This window comes from Capricornis sumatraensis, chromosome 10 (genome assembly GCF_032405125.1).
Source record: "Capricornis sumatraensis isolate serow.1 chromosome 10, serow.2, whole genome shotgun sequence".
Classification (NCBI taxonomy): domain Eukaryota; kingdom Metazoa; phylum Chordata; class Mammalia; order Artiodactyla; family Bovidae; genus Capricornis; species Capricornis sumatraensis.
In genome coordinates, this window is record NC_091078.1 from 50,797,429 (window position 1) to 50,821,341 (window position 23,913).

The 23,913-nt window shown below is 43.4% G+C and overlaps 1 protein-coding gene across 7 annotated transcripts in view; it reads left to right on the forward strand.

The window, feature by feature from the left end:
• Nucleotides 1–23,913, forward strand: part of TGFBR2 (transforming growth factor beta receptor 2) — an 89,526-nt gene that overhangs the window by 59,943 nt on the left and 5,670 nt on the right. For 6 of the 7 annotated variants that reach the window (XM_068982915.1, XM_068982912.1, XM_068982914.1 and 3 more), the window contains 2 exons: nucleotides 4,308–5,107; nucleotides 6,940–7,081. The exons of the other annotated variant lie outside the window; for it this stretch is intronic. In XM_068982915.1, the coding sequence (XP_068839016.1) occupies nucleotides 4,308–5,107; nucleotides 6,940–7,081 (942 nt within the window). The remainder of the gene's footprint in view (nucleotides 1–4,307; nucleotides 5,108–6,939; nucleotides 7,082–23,913) is intronic. 7 annotated transcript variants of the gene reach the window in all.

Genomic DNA, 23,913 nt, shown 5'->3' on the forward strand with positions numbered 1-23,913 from the left:
CATGGCATGGCTCATGCTGGGAAATGTGAAATTTTAGTTAAAGATTAGAGGAAATAAAAGGTGTCACTTTGCCCACGTAAGTTTACAGGCCCACTGAATTCTGTCTCTGGAGCCGAGGCTGAGAGCCACCTTTGTGTGCGCCTGGGAGGCATCCCCCCCTTTGTAGGAACCCCAGAACTCAGTGTGGCCACTGTTGTCCCCTGTTGCAACAAGGGAGTGTAACGTGAACCTCGGGTTCTGAGCACTGGTTACTTGTGTGTCCAAGAAATAGCTGATGGAGAGTACTGATCTTTGATCTCGGGTGTCCTCAGCCTGCAGCGTCTTGGAGCGGGGCTTGGGTTCCCATCCGGAGATCAGGGCTGGTTTGCCACAGTGAAAGCAGTGGATCGTAGCCACTAGGCCAGTGGTCACTGACAAGGGCCCTGGCCCTTCGGCTCTGCAGAAAAGAACTTCCACAAAGGTGGAGTGCAGTGAAGCAAGTACAGTGTTTTATTAGCAGGAAAGAGTACAGTATGTATGGATCGACACACAGGCAGACTCAGAGGGAGAGTCCCCGAGTCGCATCCTCGTGGCAGTTTAAATCACTTATATGGGGCATTTTTTTTTCTGGTTTTCCTTTGGCCAGTCATTTTGATTTGCCTGGTTCACAGTCCGTATTTGGTATATCTCAGGATCCTCCCAAGTGTGCGCACACATCTCTTAGCCAAGATGGACCCTCTGGGTAGAGCATCCCATGACATAGCTCCCTTTCCGGCCTGCAGGGAGCTTTTCTGTGCTTGTGTGGTCGGGAAGGTTTCCTGACTTCCGGAATGAGAAGTATGTGGTTTGAGCAGGCCAGCCTTCTCCCTTAATTGTCCTGCTATTCTTGTCTTGGAATTTTAGTCAATAGAGAATGAATTTTCAGTTGCTTTATCCTGCAGGGGGGCCCATCTGCCTCCTCCCTCAGTAACAGTAGTTCAGCAATTATATCTTAGTTCCCTACATGCTGTGTCCTGTGATGTTGGGTTCTGAGAGAAGAAAGCAAAAAGGTTTAAGGTTGTTCCTTGTGTAAGACTTTTGATTCCCAGACAGGAGAGACTTGCACAGTGGCAGGAACATTGCTCAACTCTGGTTCTTCGTTAAGAACCGAGGGGAGCAGTCTGCACACCCAAATGTGCCCCTTTGGATGCCCCGGGATCACTTAGTGGATGGCCTGAAGTCACTTAGGCCAGCCCCAAGTGAAGACAACCACTTCATCAAATTGAGCGCTTGTATAAAGGCATTCTTAATTGGCTCCCGGTGATGTGAAGTTTAGAAACAGTATGGCATGGGGTTAAGAGCAGGCGTCTCTAATCAGAGTCTGAGAATCTGCAGAATGGGGTTTATAACAATAGCAGTATCCATCTCATAGGGTTTTCTTTCAATTAAATATAAATATTATATAAAACTCTTGGCACACAGAGAAGTATATAATTTGTATTCGGTTTATTCTTCTATGTGTAATTGGGGGTTGGCAGGAAGAAATACTTCCTGCTGGTCCCTGAGTAAAGGTGAAGCTGACTTGTACCTGCTATACCCACAGCTGCTGGTTTTTCTAGGAGCAACTCAGGGGTTAACTCTTGAGAGGGTGTGGGTGGCTTTTGTTTAGATAAAGCCACATCCCAGAGCTTCCTTTCAGCCTGATTTGCTATTGTTAGGGTTTTTCACCACCTCTTTGAAGTTTCAAGACTGACAGATGTTAATAGATAATTCCCTCCCCACCAAATTTTTATGTGTAGGTTTTCAAAAAGAAATCACAGGAAATTTGAGGGGAAGGTAACATTTGGTTTCTGATATTGAAAGGGGGATTTCTAGAGTCTTCTTTAAGCAGTAAATTTCAGATTTCTGTTTCTGTTTCCTTTAACCTGAAAAAGACTAGAAATCAGCAAGGAATGTTCTTTTTCATAAATGGACAGGAATTGGAAAATAATCAGTGATACATGAGCAGTTCATTTGGATGTTTTACCCCCTTTAATGAATTGGACACACAGCTAAATAATTATGCAATTAATATTTAGAAATTTTTCATTGAGTTCTTTTCTCATACATAAAAGAATATTCACGTTGGAGGAACAAGACAGCTCTTCAGATTTCCCCGGTGTGCTGCAGGTTGTTAAAATAGCACCAGTAGAAGGGGGGCGAGCAGACTTTTTCTGTAAAGGGCCAGGTAGTAGATGTTTTAGGGCCAGACGTGATCTCTGTTGTATGAGCTACTTAGTGTCTTTTTTTTTTTTAATTTAAACAGCCCTTTAAAAATGGAAAATCCATCCCTCTTGAGGCTGAACAAGAGCAGCCCCTGTGCCCTGGGGCCATAGTTTGCCGACCCCTGCTGAACAGCTTGGAGAATAGGAGGGAGTTTTTAAAACTGAAGTCTAGTTGATTTACAGTGTTGTGTTAATTTCTGCTGTACAGCAAATTAACTCAGTTATACATGGATATATGTACATTCCAATATGTATATATAAAGGAATATATATATACCTGTATACATTCCCTTTTTCATATTCTTTTCCATTATGGTTTATCATAGGATACTGAATATAGTTTCCTGTGCTAAACAGTAGGACTTTGTTATTTATCCATCATATACATACTAGTTTGCATCTGCTAACCCGAAACTCCCAATCCATCCCTTCCCCAGCCCTCTCCCTCGGGCAAGCACAGGTCTGTTTGTTATGTCTGTGATTCTGTTTGTTTCAGAGATAAGTTCATTTGTGTACTATTTTAGATTCCATATGTAAGTGATAACATACTGTATTTGTCTTTCTGTCGGACTTTACTAAGTGTGATAACCTCTAGCTCCATCCATGTTGCTGCAAAAATGGCATTTTGTTCTTTTTTATGGTTGAGTCGTATTCTGTTGTCTATATGTACCACGTCCTCTTTATCCAAGAAGGGAGGGATGTTGTCTCATTAATCATTCATCCAGCTTCTACAGGAAACGTTTGCTCAGCATCTAAGTGCCCTGCGCCAGCTGCTTAGTAGAGGGTGGTGATCAGTACCTCTAGATTTCCCCCTGTAGAGCTTACTTTCTCATGGGAGGAACAAGCAGAGAATCAAACACATGTATTTATAAGACATCCTATGTTGTTACAGCCAGGTGTCCACTTGAAGAACACATTCCCATTGGAGAGTCCAGATAGGAGAGGTGGAGTTACAGGAAAGGAATGTTATTTTCTGCAGCTTCTGCTGCGGTTTCTGGTGCTGATACTGCATCAGCATCATTTTATCTGTGTCCTCAGTCTTGAACTCGAGGCTCATTCTGTGCTGGGTAACAGGGACCATCCGTATCTCCACAAGAGTTTCTGTTTCTCCTGTAGTTCAATCTTTTCCTGCAACCATTTTCTTCCGTCACACTTCAGCCTCTAGTCCCACCTACCCTGGGTCCCATGCAGCCTGTCAGTGTGAGTAAGAACTTAGGTTTTCAAGATTCAATCACCAAATTTTTCCTTCTTCCTGTTTTTTAAAATTTTACTGAAGTATAGTCGATTTATAATGTTAATTCCATATAGCAAAGTGACTCTGTTATATATACATATATATGTGTGTGTGCTCTTTTTCCTACTGGCTTCCATTATGGTTTGACACAGGATGTTGAACATAGTTCCCTGTGCTATAGTAGGAGTTTGTTTATCCATCCTGTGTATAGCAGTTTGCATCTGCTTAACCCAGACTCGCATCCATCCCTCTCCCATCCCTTCTTGGTAACCATAAATCTGTTTCTGTGTCTGTGAGTCTGTTTCTGTTTTGTAGATCGGTTAATTTGTGCCATATGGTAGAGTCCGCATATAAGTGATATTATATGATATTTGTCGTCGCGTAGCATGGTAACCTCTAGGTCCCTCCATGTATCCTGCAGTGGCATTATTTCATTCTTTCTTAGGGCTGAGTAATACTCCATGGTGTATATATACACCTTTATCCATTCATCTGTTGATGGACATTTAGGTTATTTGTCTGTCCTGGCTATTGTGAATAATGCCAGCAAAGCATTTGTAAAGGCCAGTGAGGAAGGCTTTGTTCTCAGCTTGTAATCAGCTTGTTCTCAGTTCTGATTGGTTGATGGTGAATTTTGATTTCCAAGCTAAGTTTTGAGGGAAGAGTAAAAAACATTGACTAGATGGCCAGATGGACAAGCACACCCAAGCATCCATGCCTGGAATAAAAACTAACCATACTGTGTCCATAAAAACTGTGCTGATGGGGAAAACCCACAGTGCCTGGGGTGTGGACCACCTCTTCCCAGGGCACACCTGCTGACCCGCTGCTTCTCTTTGTTTCCACTTCAGAGTACGCCAGCAGTAACCCCGACTTGCTGCTGGTCATCTTCCAAGTGACAGGCGTCAGCCTCCTGCCACCGCTGGGCATCGCCATCGCAGTCATCGTCATTTTCTACTGCTACCGCATCCACCGGCAGCAGAAGCTGAGCCCAGCCTGGGACTCGGGCAAGCCGCGCAAGCTGATGGAGTTCAGCGAGCACCTGGCCATCATCCTGGAGGACGACCGCTCCGACATCAGCTCCACCTGCGCCAACAATATCAACCACAACACGGAGCTGCTGCCCATCGAGCTGGACACTCTGGTGGGCAAGGGACGCTTCGCCGAGGTCTACAAGGCCAAGCTGAGGCAGAACACGTCTGAGCAGTTTGAGACCGTGGCTGTCAAGATCTTCCCCTATGAGGAGTATGCCTCCTGGAAGACGGAGAAGGACATCTTCTCGGACATCAACCTCAAGCACGAGAACATCCTGCAGTTCCTAACTGCGGAGGAGCGCAAGACGGAGCTGGGCAAGCAGTACTGGCTCATCACTGCCTTCCACGCCAAGGGCAACCTGCAGGAGTACCTGACGCGCCACGTCATCAGCTGGGAGGACCTGCGCCGGCTAGGCGGCTCACTGGCCCGTGGCATCGCGCACCTGCACAGCGACCACACCCTGTGCGGCCGGCCCAAGATGCCCATCGTGCACAGGGACCTCAAGAGCTCCAACATCCTGGTCAAGGGCGACCTCACCTGCTGCCTCTGCGACTTCGGGCTCTCACTGCGGCTGGACCCCACCCTGTCGGTAGATGACCTGGCCAACAGTGGGCAGGTAGGGTGGCCCTGCCCCTTGCTGCTGGCCCCTCCCGCTCACGCTCCATCCGCCCTGCACTCTGACCTCATCCAGGGGATCCACTCAGCCCAGGAAGTGCCCTGCTCTCCTGCCAGGTTGCCTCCGACAGCCAGCAGCACTTCTCTCCCTGGCTCTCGGACCCTTCCCAATCCAGGACAGCCATTTTCTCCTTGAGTCAATCCTCATTTCTTGTCCATTTAGACTTTTTTTCTTTGCTTCAAGCACTGCTAGTATCTCTTTTTCCTTAGGGCAGTACTCAGCCTCTTTCTGCTCTGTACTTTTGGTCCTTATATTACTTTTTTTTTTTTTTAACCATTTTAGAAGGCAGTCTCCTTAAAGTTCAAATCCACATACTTTTGGTCACATCCAACACAAGGCCTTGAACAGGCAAAGAGACCAATAAGTATCTATAGAGTGAGTGAGTGACTGGGTGAAGGAAGAGTTCTTTTGAAATATCTCACAGATGAAAATGGAAACCTTTGTTGGCTAAGGAGCTCTTAGAAACTGACTAACGTTACCATTGGGCGTCCCAGGTGGCAGTAGTGGTAAAGGACCCACCTGTCAGTGCAGGAGACATGAGAGACTCGGGTTCAGTCCCTGGGTCAGGAAGATCCCCTGGAGGAGGAAGTGGCCACCCACTCCAGTATTCTTGCCTAGAGAATCCCATGGACAGAGGAGCCTGGCAGGCTACAGGCCATGGGGTTGCAAGAGTCAGACACGACTGAAGCGACTTAGCATGCACACACACAGCATTGCTGTCATCCTTTATAAAAGATGGGCCCTGTGTTTCACACACCCGAAACTTGGCTGTGACTGAGAGTGACGTCTTGGGAGCACCATCACCTCCTCTGACCAGGCTGAGGGTTGTGCTTTTGGAGCACCTTGTCACTGCTCAGGCAGCCCTCCAGGGGTGCACATCCAGTGACGAGATAAGCATGTTGAAATTCGGACGAATCAATGTGCCAGGGTGACCAGTCGTGAAATGACTTATTAAAGAGAAAATTTTCTTCTCATGCATGACAATAAAAAGCATTATTTTGGAGTAATATTATCAACTCTCTTGACATTCCCCTGGATCCTTGGGAAGGACTTCACTGTTATTTAGTCAGTCTATACAAGCTGCATTATCACTCACTCAAATGATTTTTTCCTTAGAAATATTTTTTTCTTTTTTCCTACGTATCACAGTGTTTTCATACTGTCAGATAAAATCACACAGCATGCCTATCAAAATTACAAAATGACCAGATATGAGCTTGTAAGGGAAATACTTTCATACAGTTCCACTTAGCAGAGCTTTTATGTAATTACGTGACATCTTCGGCGCACTAGAACCTGCCGTGGGGTGAACAAAGAAGATTAACGCAACCCTCAGGGGACAAAAAGAATCCTGGCAATTATTATTTTCACCTCGTATCTTGGAGTTTCAAGAATGAAAAGATATTTAATTTGGAAAAACACTGAAAGTATCAGTCACCAGTGTGGTCTCAGGTTCTCTGCAAGGACGTTACGGCACACGTGGTATAATGATCTTGTGTCCTGAGCCTAGACACAGCAGCTCTGGGCTTTGCCATTTCCTTATTTTGGCATTTGTTCTTTATATTCTTTCAAGGTTTTTCAGGGAGAGACAACCTATTTTTTAAAAAATTACATAAGCTCTGCCCTTCTATGCAGGTCTCATTATCTTAAAAATCATCATGCTTTTTAAAGATCAACTAACTGCTCCTGTAGGGGCCAAGCGTCAGCCGTATTTTGAAAGCAGGTCTGCAGCTGGAGTTGGATGACGGGCCTCCCTGTGTGTTCTTCTTTAGGTGGGAACGGCGAGATACATGGCTCCAGAGGTCCTCGAGTCCAGGATGAATCTGGAGAATGTCGAGTCCTTCAAGCAGACGGATGTCTACTCCATGGCCCTGGTGCTCTGGGAGATGACGTCTCGCTGCAACGCCGTGGGAGGTAGGCATGGACCACCATCCTGGTGCACCTTCAAATGATGTTGTGCTCATTGCTTCAGCACGAGTTCAGGGATACAGAAGAGCTGTTTGAGATCTGGTAGGACACAGATATTCCAGCATGATGTGGAATCACTTAATTGTGCTAAAAAGCCTTGGTTCTGTAGCTGAAAGCCAGGTTCGGAGCATAAAGCATTTTCTCTCCTTTCCTGAAGTATATAATTACTTTTCCCTGGACCTATCTCTCCACTGGTATCTACAGATCTAGCAAGAGAGGAACACTAATAATATTTATAAGAATTCATTTCTGCTCATCAAATGAGAACCATGATTCAGAAAATTACCTGATTTTTTTTTTCTTCTATTTTAAGGTTTTTCAGAATTAAAAGGCCCAGAAAATAGATTTTTCTTAAAATTTACTTTTATGGACTTAACTTTCCTTTGCTGGAGAAAACAAGCAGAATGGTTTGATGGATTTGTTTAGGTTTTAAAAAATCTAGAGAAGAGAGGTTATTAAGGAATGCAGCATTCTTCAGGGGTACTGGGGATGTCATGTTTTAGAGGGCATTGTCCCCTCATCTTCCTGGAGATGGGCATGGCTGATGTCCACATCACTTCATCCTTTTCTGAGCCTCCTCTCAGTGGTTACCATCAGGATCTGAGGTCTCACCTTAGAAGTTTACATATCCTAACTTGCTCCTGGTTGGATGCTAAGTCAAGTCAAGCTAACTCCAATTTTATGTTTAACCCTTTGTTTCATAATAATTTTAGACTCATGGAATCATTGCGTGAGGAGTACAGGGAGTTCCCATATGCTCTTCACCCAGCTTCCCTTCCTGTTAACATCTTACCTAAGCCAAGTACAGCTGTGAAAGATGGGAGGTTGACACTGGTGCCATATCCTTAATTAATCTCTAGGACTCGCTTGTATTTCCAAGTCCCCAGAATTGGGGAACAGGATTCGCTGCAGGATTCCACATCGCCTTGGTGTCCAGGCCACCTCCGTCTCCTTCAGCACGTGATGGTCACTCAGCCTGTTTCTTTCATGACCTTAGCAAGAGTTCAGACCAGTTATTTTACAGACAGCCTCTCACTGCGGGTCGCTCTGATGCCTTCCCATGGTTAGACTGGGACTGTGCTTTTCCAGGTAGGAATGCCACAGGAATGGTGCCGCGCCCTCAGTGCCGCATGCGGCCGGTGCGCCAGCATGCGTGCTGTCCCGTCTCCTCACACGCCGAAGGCGGCACCAGCTCTCTCCATGCGGAGACTCTACCCTTTCCACTTGTAATTAATACATATCTTGTGGAAAGGCACTTTGACCTGTTTCTACTAAACACCTGTTTAATAAGGAGACTAGGCCTGTTTTTTAATATTAATTTTGCCTGCTGATTTTTAGGGTCAATTACTAGTTCACAGACAACAATTATTACTGCAATGTTTGCTTAATGGTGGTTTTCTATTTTTCTTATCCCTTCTACATATTTTTTCATAGATACTTGGGAAATATCTGTCCTTTCTCTCACCAGCCCCTGTTATTTATTCATTGTACTCTGTGTTTACATGAATATGGGATTGTGGGTATTTTATTCTGTGGATATTTAATATTATCAGTATTTGTCACTTAGGTCAGTTTTGGTCACTGGGCCAGACTCTCCAGCATTTTGCTCCAGGTGGATTAGGTTGTCACCATTGCTGGCTTTGATCATTCCTCCTGCTGAGAATTTCCTTAGCTGACTCTCCAGGATGGGCTAGGCCGGGAGCCTTGCTGTCCTATGGCCCATATCCCTGAGTCTCTGCACAGGACGTAGCACTTCCTGTCTGGCTAACCCAGTTACTTTCTGGTTTTCTGCATGAGATGTCTTCCCCCACAGCATTTCCAAAAGTAACCGCATTTGTCCTTGCACAGCGAAATTTGTTTAACCAAGTTTCAGTCACTGAGAATCATTTTCTGCTTGAAGTTTTGAAAGTTCCAGAATGAATCCTTAGACCAGACCAGTGTGAATTGTGAAGGAGGAGACAATGCCGCTGTCACTGTCAGAATAAATTCACCTAGATTTTGGTATCTCTCTCATCCTTTCTAAACGGCTCGTCGTCCTATGCACATATGCTGGAGACTGTCTCTGCCGTCCCCTCTTCTTAAGGCCTGATTTGAGCTCCCTGCTTCCGTAGTTATCAATGACTGAAGCCCTTTCCTGTTGATATTTGCTGACTGTGGAAGAATTCTGGCTAGTGGGGAAGAACCGAGTTCACCAGCTTTTACAAGATCTAAAAACGGATACAGTATAAACAAGTTTTCCCAAGGAAGGAACAGGGTCCTGTTTGTTCAGTAAGCCTCATAACCTTTAGGATAAGAACAGACGGCTTTGGGGAACCGGAAAAGAGGCCATCCCAGTTCTCATTTTGTTTGATCTTAAGCCCACAGTACGGTTTCTCCCATCAGGCTGCAAAAATCAAAGTAATTTGTCTATCCTCACTTTGGTCCAGCATACAGCCCTTCTCTTGACTAAGTGCGTGAACTCACATGTTAATAACCCCTTTCTTTTGCCTGCTTTAAAAAGTGTTATTATTATTATTGCATGTATGTGTGCCTCAAAAACTGTAAAGGCAGATTTTCAGCCTAATCTTAATTTCAGAGACTTTTATACTTAAAGAACTTCTTAGAAGGTACATTAAAGTTAGGACCTTCTAAGGGGAGTTAGGATGTGTTGCCTCTTCCCTGTTGTACAAGCACAGATTTCCATAAAGAAGCTTGCTGTCCACTGATGAAACAGGCTTTCCCCCCCCATTTCCTTTTTAAATATTTGCACTTTCAGACACATTTCTTTCTTTACACATAAAATAGGTAATACCACTCTAGTGGATATTAGGCTTTAATTTATACAGAGGGCAGGATATAAAAGGCCTTCCTGAAGCTTAAACTTCTTTGTATAACTGGAAATACAACATAAGAAATTACTGTATTTTTCATGGACAGTCTCATTTCAGAAAAGGAAATCTGGAAAATGCTTACGTCAGTGTGGTGAGTTATAGATTGATATTTTATTTCACAAAATAGAGCCACTGATATTCCCTCCCAGTTATTCTGAGGAGCTGGACATCTGACTGAATGAAGCACGAGTCTAGGCATCAAGGAACTCTCTTGCAGGGGGAGAATGTGAAATCCCAGCTTTCCTCCCTGGAGAACAGGACCGCATTCTGTTCTCAGGGCTGAGAGTAAACTTTTGGCCTGGATGCCCAGGCGCTGCCTGCTTTTTTCTGCATTTATCACAGGACTCAGTACTAGACTTTGTCTTGTGCTGTTTACCAGGTCTGGAACACTGAAGGAGACTTTTTCCAGGCGAGGCAGGGTACACCAGACTGAGTGCCCAGGTTGGCCAAAGATAGTGTGACAGCAGGGTCAGGCAAAGAGGGTTAAATCAGCTCTTGAAGGAACAGTGAGCCTCAGAAATGTCTTCTCTGTGCAAGCAGCACAGAGGGAACATGAGCAAGAGAAAGCATGACACTGGAGAAGCCATATTCTTCTTAGGTGAGAACGTGCAGACACAGTAAGAGCACCTTTTGGAAGCAAGCTGGTCCAGCTCCCTTACCACAAGATTCCACCTAGGAGCTCAAGACATGGATTGTCATAAGTGAAGAAGGTTGTCAAAAGTGAAAGGCTTTCTGGTGGAAGTAGGTTTGGTCCAGATGAAGAAGGCCACCAAGAAATGATAGCTACCATTAGATAAGCAATAGCATTATGGAACCATTCATCCCACTTACCAAGGGTTCTTTGAAGGGTGTGCTGTTACTATCCCCATTTTACAGGTGGGTAAACTGAGGCTTCAAGAAGTACAATAGTGGAGACAGAAATCAAAGCCCTGTTGTCTGACTCTGGCCCACAGACCCTAAGTGTCCTACTACAGAATTGATAGCTTATTTAGTCTGAGGCAGCTAGGATTACCATTATTATTGTGGAAGGGGCATTCAGTCCTACTCTGCATAATGGCCTTTGACTTGAAGCCTTTCTGAAAGCACCTGGTGGGAACATTCAGCGGTGGCCTCACTGCAGCAGGTTCCCAGTGGTGGACTTTGTGAGTCTGTTAATGGGATCCCAAAGCTGCTAGAGGCTGTAGCATGTGTACCTCACATGCCTCGGTACCTTAAAGTCTGATAACTTCTTTACCTTTTTTCTCTGAGGATGTATCAATTCATTATTTCTTTCACCCAACCTGTATTTTTTGTGTGCCTTCTGTGTGGCAGGCATTATTCAAAATGGTAAGGGTGCAGAGATTCTCAGGAGATGGCAAAGTAGAAGGTAGTGAGCTTCCCACCTTCTCACAAAAACACCAAAATCACAACTAACTGCTGAGAGCCATCAACAAAAAAGAAATGGTGGAACCTACCAAAAAAGATACTGTAGGTTCAAAGACAAAGAAGAACCCATAACAAGACAGTAAGAGGGGTGCGGTTGCGATAAAATCAAATCCAATACCTGCTGGGTGGGAAACCCACATATTGGAAAGCAATTATATTGTGGAGGTTCTGCCACAGGAATGAAAGCTCTGAGCCTTACATCAGGCTCCCCAGCCTGGAGGTCTGTCAGTGGGAGAAGGAGCCCCCAGAACATCTGACTTTGAAGGTCAGCAAGGTTTGATTGCAGACCTGGGGAAAACAGAAGCTCCACTCTTAGAGGGCACACGCAGAGTCTTGTGCACAGCAAGACCCAGGGGGAAAAGCAGTGACCTCATAAGAGCCTGCGGGTATTAGAGGGTCTCTTGCAAGGCTGGGGTACAGCTGTGACTTACTGTGGGGACAGAGACACTGGTGGCAATAGTTCTAGGGAGTTCTCATTGCTGTGAGCCCTCCTAAAGGCCATCATTTTTTCACCATGACCTGGCCCCACACAGCAGCCTATAGGCTCCAATTCTGGGATGCCACAGGCTAACCAACCAGAATGGTGGGAACACAGCCTCACCCATTAACAGACAAGCTGCTTAAAAACTTCCTGAGCATGTGACTGCCCAATAAACACACCCGTTGACACAGCTCTGCCCACCTGAGGGACAAGAACCAGTTTCATGCACTGGTGGGAAGAAACCAATCCCGCCCACCAGGATGCCAGCACAAGCATCTTATACCAGCCTTATCCACCAGGGGGCAGACAACAGAAGCAAGAAGACCTACAACCCTGCCGCTGGTGGAACAGAAACTGCGATCATAGAAAATGAAATGGCAGAATATGTCTGAGATGAGGAAACAAGATAAACTCCAGATGACCAGCTAAATGAAGTGGAGATAGGCAATCTACCCAAAAAAGAATTCAGAGCGATAACAGTAAAGATTATCCAAGATCTCAATAAAAACAATGCAGGCACAGATAGAAAAGATGCAAGAAATGCTTAAAAAAGAGCTAGAAGATCTAAGGAACGAACAAGCATAGATGAACAATAAAATACTGAAATGAAAAATACACTCAAATGAGTAGGATAAACGAAGCAGAAGAATGGATAAGTGAGTTGGAATACAGAATTGTGGAAATCGCTACTATAGAACAGAATATAAAGAAGAGAGAATGAAAAGAAATGAAGAGTCTGAGAGACCTCAGGAGCAACACTGAACGCACCAATGTTTTCATCACAGGCTCCCACAAGAAGAGAGAGAAAGGACCTGAGAAAATATTTGAAGAGATATCAGCTGAAAAGTTCCCTGACCTGGGAAAGTAAACAGTCAACCATGTCCAGAAAGCTCAGAGAGTCCCAGGCAGGATAAACACAAGGAGGAACACTCAAGACTCACAATAATCCAGTTGACAAAAATTAAAGACAAAGAAAATTTTACAGCAACAAGGAAAAATCAACAAAAGGATACAAAAGAACTCCCATAAGGTTGTAAAGCTGATTCTTCAGCCGAAATTCTTAGGAAGTGGCATAATATATTTAAAGTTATGAAAGGGAAGAGTCTACAAGCAGCAGTCTACAAGCAACGTTCTCTTTCAGATGCAATTAAGAAATCAGAAGTTTTACAGACAAAAGCCGGAGAATTCTGCACCACGAAACCAGCTTTGCAACAAATGCTAAAGGAACTTCTCGAGGCAAAAAAGAAGGGGCCACAACTAGAAACAAGCAAATTACAAACGGCAAAGCTCACCATTAAAGGTAGACACGTAATGGCAGGAAATCATTCATATTCAAATATGATGACAAAACCACTGATTGTGAGACTAGGAGAGCACAGATACAGGATATTGGAAATGTGTTTGACATGAAAAGGCAAGCAACTTAAAACAGTCTTGTTTATATATAGACTGCTGTATCCAAACCTCATGGTAATCACAAAAGGAAAACCTACAGTAGATACACATGGATAAAGCAGCTGAAACACAACACTAAAGTCATCAAATCACAAGAGAAGAGAAGAGAAAGGAAAGAAGGAAACACCTACAAAAAACAATTCCAGAACAATTAGTAAAATAGCAAAAAAAGAACATATACATTGATAATTATCTGAAATGTAACTGGATTAAATGCTCCAACCAAGAAACACAGACTGGCTAAATGCTTACAAAAACAAGACCTATATATGTGCTGTTTACAAAAGACATACTTCAGACCTAGGGACACATACAGACTGAACGTGAGGGGATGGAAAAAGGTATTCCATGCAAGTGGAAATCAAAAGGAAGCTGGAGTAGCAATACATATATCAGACCAAATAGACTTTAAAGACTGTTACAAGATACAAAGACTGACACTACATACTCATCAAGGGATCAATCCAAGAAGAAGATATAACAATTGTAATATATTTATATATATGTAAATATATATGTGCATATATATTCCATCCATGGAATTTTCCAGGCAAGAGTACTGGAGTGGGTTGCCATTTCCTTCTCCAGGGGATCTTCCCGACCCAGAGATTGAACCTGGGTCTCTAGCATTGCAAGCAGACGATTTTACTGTCTGAGCCACCAGGTAATCAGTAAATATATATGCACCCAACATAGGAGCACTTCAATATATAAGGCAAATACTAATAGCCATTAAAGGAGAAATCGACAGTGACACACTTTGATCAGTGGATGGATCATTCAGAAAGAAAATAAAGAAACACAGGCCTTAAATGACACATTAGACCAGAGGGACTTAATTGATATTTATAGAGCATTCCATTAAAACTGTGAAGAACAAGAACATGTGGAGGCTAAACAGTGTGCTACTAAACAATCACTGACTGAAAAAATCAAAGAGGAAGTCAGAAAATGCCCAGAGACAGATGAAAACAAAAGCATGACAATGCAGAACAGAGGCAGCAAAACCAGTTCTAAATGGAAAGCTTGTATCAATGCAGTCTTATCTCAGGAAACAGGATAAATCCCAAATAAGCAACCTGAGGTTATACCTAAAGCAACAAATGAAACCCATAGTACAAGCAAAGAGATCGTAAAGATCAGAGCAGTAAAAGATGAAATGGAGACAAAGAAAACAATAGATAAGGTCAGTGAAACTCGACAGCTAGTTCTTTGAAAAGATAAACAAAACTGACAAACCTTTAGCCAGACTCATCAAGAAAAACTAGAGGGCTCAAATCAATAAAATTAGAGATGAGAAAGGAAAAGCTACGGTGGACATCACAGAACACAAAGGACCGTTAGCGACTACTACAAGCAACTATACGCCAATAAAATGGGCAACTTAGAATGAACGGACACATTCTGAAAAAGGTACAATCTCTCAAGACTGACCCAGGAAGAAACAGAAAATATGAACAGACCAATCACAAGTATGGAGTTGAAGCCATGATTTTAAAATTCCCAACAAACAAAAACACTCCCATACTCATTCTATGAGGCCATCACTCTGCTACCAAAACCAGACAAAGATATCAGAAAAGAAGAAAATCACAGACCAATATCACTCTTGAACATAGACCCAAAAATCTTCAACAAAAATACTAGCAAATCAAATCCAATAATACAGTAAAAGGATCATAGACCATGATCAAGTGGGATTTACTGCTGAGATGCAAGGATTTTCCCCTAATATCTGCAAATAAGTCAGCATAATATACCATATTAACTGAAGAATAAATTTGTTTCTTATAATAAACACTCATACCATATGATATAAATAAACCATCATACCATATGATCCTCTCAACAGATACAGAAAAAGCTTCTGACAAAATTCACACGAAAATCTCCAGGAGGTGGACATAGAGGGAACATACTTCAACATAACAAAAGCCATATATGACAAACCTACAGTCAGCATCCTACTGAATGGTGATAAGCTGAAAGCATTTCCTCTAAGGTCAGAACAAGGTACGGATGTCCACTCTCATCAGTTTATTCAGCAGTTTTGGAAATCCTAGCCACTATAATCAGAGAAGAAAAGGAATGAAAAGGAATCCAAATGGGAAAAGAAGTAAAACTATCACTGTTTGCAGATAACATGATACTACGGATAGAAAATCCTGAAGATGCTACCAGAAAACTATCTGAGCTCATCAATGAATTTGGTAACATTGCAGGATACAAAATTAATACACAGAAATCTGTTGCATTCCTACACACTAACATCAAAAGACCAGAATATGAAATTAAAAGAACAATCCTATTTATCATTGCATCAAAAAGAATAAAATACCTAGGGATAAATCTACCTAAGGAGGCAAAAGACGTGTACTCCAAAAATTTTATACATGCCAATGAAAGAAACCAAAGGTAACACAAACAGATGGAAAGATACACCATGTTTCTGGATCGGAAGACATATTGTCAAAATGACTATACTACCCAAGGCAATCTACAGATTCAGTGCAGTCTCTATCAAATAACCAGTGGCATGTTTCATAGAACTGGAATAAAATTTTTTTACATTTGCGTGGAGACACAAAAGACCCAGAATAGCCAAAGCAATCCTGAGGAAGAAAAACAGAGCTGGAAAAATCAGGCTCCCTAACCTCAGACTATATAGCAAAGCTATGGTAATCAAAAAAGTATGGTATTGGCGCAAAAACAGAAATACAGATCAACAGAACAGGAGAGAAAGGGCAGAATATACCCATGCACCTATGGTCAATTAATCTGCGCAAAGGAGGCAAACACATACAGTGGCGAAAACGCAATATCTTCAATAAATGGTGCTGGGAAAACTGAACAGCTACATGCAAAATAATGAAATTAGAACATTCTCTAACACCATACACAAAAATAAACTCAAAATGGATTAAAGACCTAAAGACAGGACAGGATAATACAAAACTCTTAGAAGATAACATAGGCAGGACACTCTTTGACATAAATCACAGCTATGTCTTTTTAGATCCATCTTCTAGAGTTATGGAAATAAAAACAAAAGGGACCTAATTAAACTCAAAAGCTATTGCACAGTAAAGGAAACCATGAACAAAATGAAAAGATAACTCACAGAATGGGAGAAAATATTTGCAAACCACAAGACTGACAAGGGATTAATCTCCAAAATTCACAAACAGTTCATGCGGCTCAATATCAAACAAACAGCCCAATCAAAAAATGGGCAGAAGACCTAAATAGGACATTTCTCTAAAGAAGCCATACAGATGGCCAAAAGGCACATGAAAAGATGGTCAGTACTGCTAGTCACTCAGTTCAGTTCAGTCACTCAGTCGTGTCCGACTCTTTGTGACCCCATGGACTGCAGCACGCCAGGCCTCCCTGTCCATCACCAACTCCCGGAGTTCACCCAAACTCACATCCATTGAGTTGGTGATGCCATCCAGCCATCTCATCCTCTGTCATCCCCTTTTCCTCCTGACCCCAATCTTTCCCAGCACCAGGGTCTTTTCAAATGAATCAGCTCTTCGCATCAGGTGGCCAAAGGATTGGAGTAATCACTGCTGCTGCTGCTGCTGCTAAGTCGCTTTAGTCATATCCTACCCTGTATGACCCCAAAGATGGCAGCCCACGAGGCTCCGCCATCCCTGGGATTCTCCAGGCAAGAACACTGGAGTGGGTTGCCATTTCCTGCTCCAATGCATGAAAGTGAAAAGTGAAAGAAGTCGCTCAGTTGTGTCCAACTCTTTGCAACCCCATGGACTGCAGCCTACCAGGCTCCTCTGTCCATGGGATTTTCCAGACAAGAGTAGTGGAGTGGGATGCCATTGCCTTCTCCAAGAGTAATCACTAGAGAAATGCAAATCAAAACTACAAAGAGAGAGCACCTCACACCAATCAGAGCAAACAATAAATGTTAAGAGAGGCTGTGGACAAAAGCAGATCCTCCTGAACTGTTACTGGGAGAACAGTATGGTGGTTCCTTACAAAACCAAAAATAAAGCTACCATAGGATCCAGTGATCCCAGTCCTAGGCATACATCTGGAGAAAACCATGGTTCAAAAGGATAGGTATCACCCCAGTGTCCATTGCAGCACTATTTAAAATAGTCAAGACATGGAGGCAACCTAAATACCCATTGCTAGGTGAATGGATAAAGGATATGTAGTTCATATATATGATGGAATAATACTCAGCCATGAAAAAGAGACACAGTGCCATTTGCAGCCACATGGATGGACCTGAAGGTGATTATACTAAGTAAAATAAGTTCAGACAGAAAAAGACAAATGATATGTTGCTTATATGTGGAACCTTAAAAGATACAAATGAATTACAAAACAGACTCACAGACTTAGAAAAATGAATGGTTATTAAAGAGAAAGGTGATAGAGATGGATAAATAGGGAGTTTGGGATTGAAATATACACACTGCTATATATCAGATAGATAACCAAGAAGGACCTAGTGTATAGTACAGGGAACTCTATTCAATATTCTGTGATCACCTAAATGGGAAAAGAAATTGAAAAAGAATAGATATATATGTATAAATGAATCACTTTGCTGTACACTTGATGCTGGTACAACATTTTTAATCAACTATAGACCAATATAAACTTTTTTAAATGCTGAGAGTGCAGCAGTGAGAAAAATCTTTGTCCTCGAGGGACAGTGTGTCTAATGAAGAGCTAATACGGTGTGCTGCGCTCCATGAGGTTACCAAAGACTCGGACCCAACTTAGTAAGTGAACAACAACCAAATATGCTAGAAAGACAAGCAGTGTGTCAGTATCAGGGCTGGGGATGATGGTTGCAGAAAGGAAAACCAAGTTGGGCATAGCTAATAACACAGACTGTTATTTCAGAGACTTAGGTCATCTGGAAGTATGCAACAGAAAAACCAAGAAAACAGGTTTTTCAGAGTCGTTTGAGGAGGGAACAAGATGGAAGGAGCTGGCTGGTGTGTTATTGTTTTATAAAAGAGTAAGTCATGAACTCACCATCTCTCTAGGACAAACCTGGAGACTGGCTCTCTTACAAAGAAATTTCTGTCCTGGCTTTTGGTTCGTCTGGTGTCCATGCAGGAGTTTGTGTGTAATGTGTGGGAGGCAGAGGAAGGCGGGTCCTTTCAGGGCCCCCCTCTGGGAGCACGGCAGGCAGTGTTCATGTCACCCAGCCAGACTGGCCCCCAGGCCGCCTGACTTTCAAACCCCTCGCCATGTCAGCCTTTGAATAGCAGCTGACACACAGCAGCCAGCTGAGCAAGTATTTTCACAAGACGACGAGAAACAAACTCAGCTTGCTGCAGCCTGTGAGGCAGAAAAAAAAAATGAATCAAAAGGAAAGGAGTGGGGTGGGGGCAGGGAAGAGGGTGGGAGAGGAGTGAAGAGAGCCTGGGATAGCAACCTTCGTCTTCCTGCGTTTTGAGGCAGGATAATTTGGAAGGCAGACAGATATAAAAGGGTTCCGCTCTGGGGAAAACTGCCAACAATTTTGCAGCTCTGTGAAGTTGGAACCACGATCAAAACAGCAGCTGTGGACCAGATGCTGACTTTAAGAGGAGCATCCCTATTGCCCAGGGCCCTCTGAGCACCAGAGCTCGAGACGCGGACTTTTCTTCTGACAGCCTCCAGCCAGACAAAGAGTGCCAAGGGGTGAGGTTGAGGCCCTGGCCCTCAGGGGAGCCTGGGATGGGGGTGGAAAGAAGAGCAGCGAGATCTAGAAGCTTCCTAGAGCAGCAACTGTTTGAAGCCTTCAAGGAGATCCCAGGGTGTCCCTGGTGTACCTAGCCCTGGGCGGTGGGGGGGTGGGGGTGGGGTGCTGATCTCAGCAGGTGGTCCTGCTGGGGGAGCGGGGTGTCAGCCAGGGGATGGACCGAACCCTTGGGTCAGCTGGACTCTTGAAGAGGAAACCAAGTTCAGCAGTCTATAGGGAAAAGAAGGCAGGAAAGGCCTAGGAGAGAAGGAACAGGAAGTGAGACAGGATGTGGAGGGCGCTGGTGAGCCCCAGGCGGTCACCTGGGGAACAGATGAAGCATGATCCCACTGGGGACTGTGGACACTGGGGACTGCGGACGCTGGGGCAGAGCGCACACACATCTCAGCATCAACCCCCTGACTCCGGGTGTATCTTCCACCTGCCGTCAGTTGACAGGTAGTGTGCCTCCCACTGGCATCTGCAGTTCTGCATGCCTGGCTCTAACCGCTCACAGATCTTGTATTGAGTTTAGGACCCACAGCTGCTCGATCACGGATGCAAAGCTCACATACACAGAGGATCAAGGGGGAGACTGGGCGTCCACGGGTTTTGGCGTCTGCCTCTGGCCCTGGGACCAGCCCCTGCAGGTGCTGAGGGAGCAGTGTGCTGCGCGATGGTGGTGGCCTTCGCGCTCTCTTTTGTGCTGTGGATATGGAAACTGAGGCACAAAGTGTTGCCCTCTCTCTTCCAAGTCCTCACCTCTAGCTTGTGATGGGACCCAGGCAGGCACAACCAACAATATCCCTGCTTATGATGCATGTTGTTAGCACTTTTAAGTGCTAAACTTAATCGTACTCTCTAAGCTCCTTGATTCTTTTTTCATAGAGATATTTCCTTTTTTTTTTTTTTTTTTTTTGGCCACAGTGCACAGCACACAGAATCTTAGTTCCCTGACCAGGGATCGAACCTGTAGTCCCTGCAGTGGAAGCATAGAGTCCTAACCACTGGACTGCCAGGGAAGGCCCCAAATTTTTAAAAGATGGCACTCTCTGACCTACCCTTTGACTTGCTTTCTCTGCTGTTCTTCACATTATTTAATCAAGGGCACAAAGAGGAAAATGCCACAGTCTCACTTATCCCCACCTGCACTGCCACCAGCCTGATCCCAGGACTGATCCTGATCCAGACATGAACTGCACCACAGTCATATCCTCCAGAGGCAAGACACTTAGACTGTTCAGACTCCCATGTTGTCATTGGCTTCAGACTGCCCCCAGGGCTGAGGCTGTCATACTCTAGAAGTCTCCAGGCCAGGAAGCTCCTATTAGCCAAGGGCGGTTCTCCACAGAAGGGAGAGAGCGTGTGCCCTTACGACCCAATGCCTGCAGCAGCTGGGGGCTGGCTGGTGCCTATGGCTCAGTAAAGGGGCTTTAGGCAGGCTGCCAGCCACACCTGCTATGGCAGCCAAAACGGCTGGAAAGGGAGAGTCAGTGGACTAATACATTGTCTAAGGAGCGGTTTATGTCATATGCAGACCCTGTCACACCACATTATATTACACATACCTCAGGGCGTGGCACCAAGACAGCACCATCATTTGATCGGATTGGGCTACAGGACAGCTCTGGCGCGGGAACATGGAGGTCATCCAGTTCAGAAGCCCATTCAGTTTAAAGAGAAGAGAAGACAAGAGTTAGGTCAGAGTAAACCCTTACTGAGAACAAACTCGGATTCTGAGTTCTCAGCTCTTGCTTGAATCCAAGCCAGCTCATATTTATTGAAAGCCACCTATGTATAAGACATAATTTTAGGAGGGAACTAGAACATAAAACTCAGTCTGTGTCTTGGTCCTTAGGAATGTACAGTCTGGTAAAAAGGTAAGGGAATGGAAGAAAGACATAAGACATCCAAGTACTATCCAAACCAGCATTCAGATCTCACCTCCAGAGTGGTATAGATTAGGGGCTGCAGGCTCTTGAAGGCAGAAGCAGACACACAGTAGGATGGTTTATGCTTGTCTCAGAGTGATGGGGGGTACGAAGAGGGTGAGAGAAGCCTTCATCCCAACTAAGGAAAAAAAACAGGATCCTGCCAGCGCTTCTAGCTGGGTGAGGCTGAAGAAGATAAATATGCAAGAGGATTCTGGGAACGGGGGAAAGTCAAATAAACAAGAACAAACCATCTCTTTTCAAAATGTCATTTTGCCTTAAACGCTTCTTCAATTCTAAGCCTGTAGGGCAACTTATTGAAAGTTTCACTCATTAAACAGGGTTATTTTGAAGTAAAGGCCAAAGGTTGTATTTGTTTTGGAGGAAAATGTTGAATCATGCCCACTCTTCCCTTTGGGCTCAGACATGTTTCAGCACTGTAGTGTTTTTATTTTCTAAATTGTCCTGTGACTCACTGACGTGGGTATTGTCCCACCCACTTAAATTAACAACCTTTCTAATCTTCACCTCGAGTTTATACATGGGCCACTTTGGATAGGACCTAAGATTCATTCATTTGGGATAAAAACTTTTAACAAATATGATACAGAGGGAACACAATTCAACATAATAAAGACCATTTACGATAAATCTACAGCTAACATTATACTCAGTTGTGAAAAGCTGAAAGGTTTTTATCTAAAATTAAGAACATGACAAGTATGCCAAAGTTGCCAATTCTATTTAACATATTATTGGAAGTTTTAGGTACAGCAGTTAAACAAGAAAAAAACAGGCATCCAAATAAGTAGAGAAGAAATTGTCACCATTTGCAGATGACATGATATTATATGTAGAAAACCCTAAAGATACCACCAAAAATCTAATGGGACTAATGAATGAATTCAGTTAAGTTGCAGGATGCTGGATTAATATATAGAAATCTGTTGCATTTCTAAACACTAATGATGAACTATTGGAAAGAGAAATTAAGAAAACAATCTGATTTACAATCAAATAAGAATAAAATACCTAGGGATAAATTTAACAAAGGGTAGAAGACTACCTGTACTCTAAACACTCTAAGACATTGAATAAGGGTAAATGGAAAGATATCCCATGTTCATGGAATAAAAGATTAATATTGTTAAAATGCTCATAATATTCAAAGCAGTCTGCAGATTTAATGTAATCCCTATCAAAATACCCATGACATTTTTCACAGAACTAGAACAAAATAATCCTAAAATGTGTATGGAACTACCAAAGACCCCAAACAGCCAAAGTAATCTTGAGAGAAAAAGAACAAAACTGGAAGAATCATGCTCCCTGACTTCAGACTGTACTACAAAGCAGCCGTAACCAAAATGGTGTGGCACAGGCACAAAAATAGACACGGAGACCAATGGAGCAGAATAGAGGGCCCGGAAATAAACCCACGCACGTGCGGTCAACTACCCTACAACACAGGGGGCAAGAATATACAACGGAGAGAAGACATTCTCTTCAGTAAGTGGTGCTGGGAAAGCTGGACAGTTACGCATGAAAGAGTGAAATGACATTTTTTCATACTACATGCAAAAAAGTATGTGTGTATACGCACACACACACACACACACACATATAATGGAATATTAGCCATAAAAGAGAATGAAATTTTGCCATTTGCAATGACATGGATGGAGCTAGAGGATATTATGCTTAGTGAAATAAGGCGGACAGAGAAAGACAAATACTGCTTGGTTTCACTTAAATATGAAATCTACAGAATGAAATAAGAGGCAGATAAACTGCCACTCATTGCCAGCAGGGTGGGGGCTGAGGGGAGGGGATATGGGTGAGGGTGATTAAGAGATACAGACTACTAGGAATGAAATAGATAAGTTACAAGGGTACAGTGGACAGCATAGAAAACAGCTGTCTTTACAACTTTATAAGAGCACAGCCTATAAAAACACTGAGTTACTATGTTGTATACCTGAAACCGATACAATGTGGTCCATACCTGAAACTGATACAATGTGGTCCTCCTGCCAGTCAAGGAGATCTAAAAGACGCAGGTTCCATCCCTGGGTCGGGAAGATCCCCTGGAGTCGGAAATGGCAAACCACTCCAGTATCATTGCCTGGAAAATCCCATGGACAGAGAAGCCTGGTGGGCTCCAGTCCATGGGGTCACAAAGAGATGGACGTGACTGAGCAACTGTACTTCAATTGGAAAAAATTAGAAGGAAATAAGTGACATGAATTTCCCTTAAGAAAAGAAAAGAAATGGACCTTATTGAAACCTGAAACTCTGATGAAGGGTTTACATCATCCTTCATTATTTTCTTTTTAGCGAGTACCACTGAAGGAAAACTACATTTTAGAATTGTGTTTGTTATCAATCTCTCTCCTCTGTCAGCTAACTAAAACAGCATCTCTGAACCTCTTTTTCATTATTACTATTGAAAGGAGCCTTTGTAGACTTCTTTTTTTTTCATAATCACTACTCCCCACAACTTTTTATTCCTGTGGGAAAATATACATGATATAAAATTCACCAGTTTTGCCATTTCTAACTGTTTACGATTTTAAAAAAAGTAAGTGGTGCAGTTGGGTAGCATTAAGTCCATTCACAATGTTGTGTAATCATCATCATTATCCATTTCCAGAACTTTTCCATCTTCCCCAGCTGAAGAGCTGTACTAGTGAACAGTCTCTCCATCCCCCAGCAACCTCTCTTCTCCTCTCCGCCTCCGTGAAGTAGCCTATTCTAGGTACCTTACATACGGGGGACCATACAATATTTGTCGTTTAATGTCTGGCTGACTTCATTTGGCATAATCTGTGTTGCAGCATCTATCAGTTTCATTCCTTTTTTATATGGCTGAATCTCTGCAAGAAATTTAATACCACATATTAAATCTA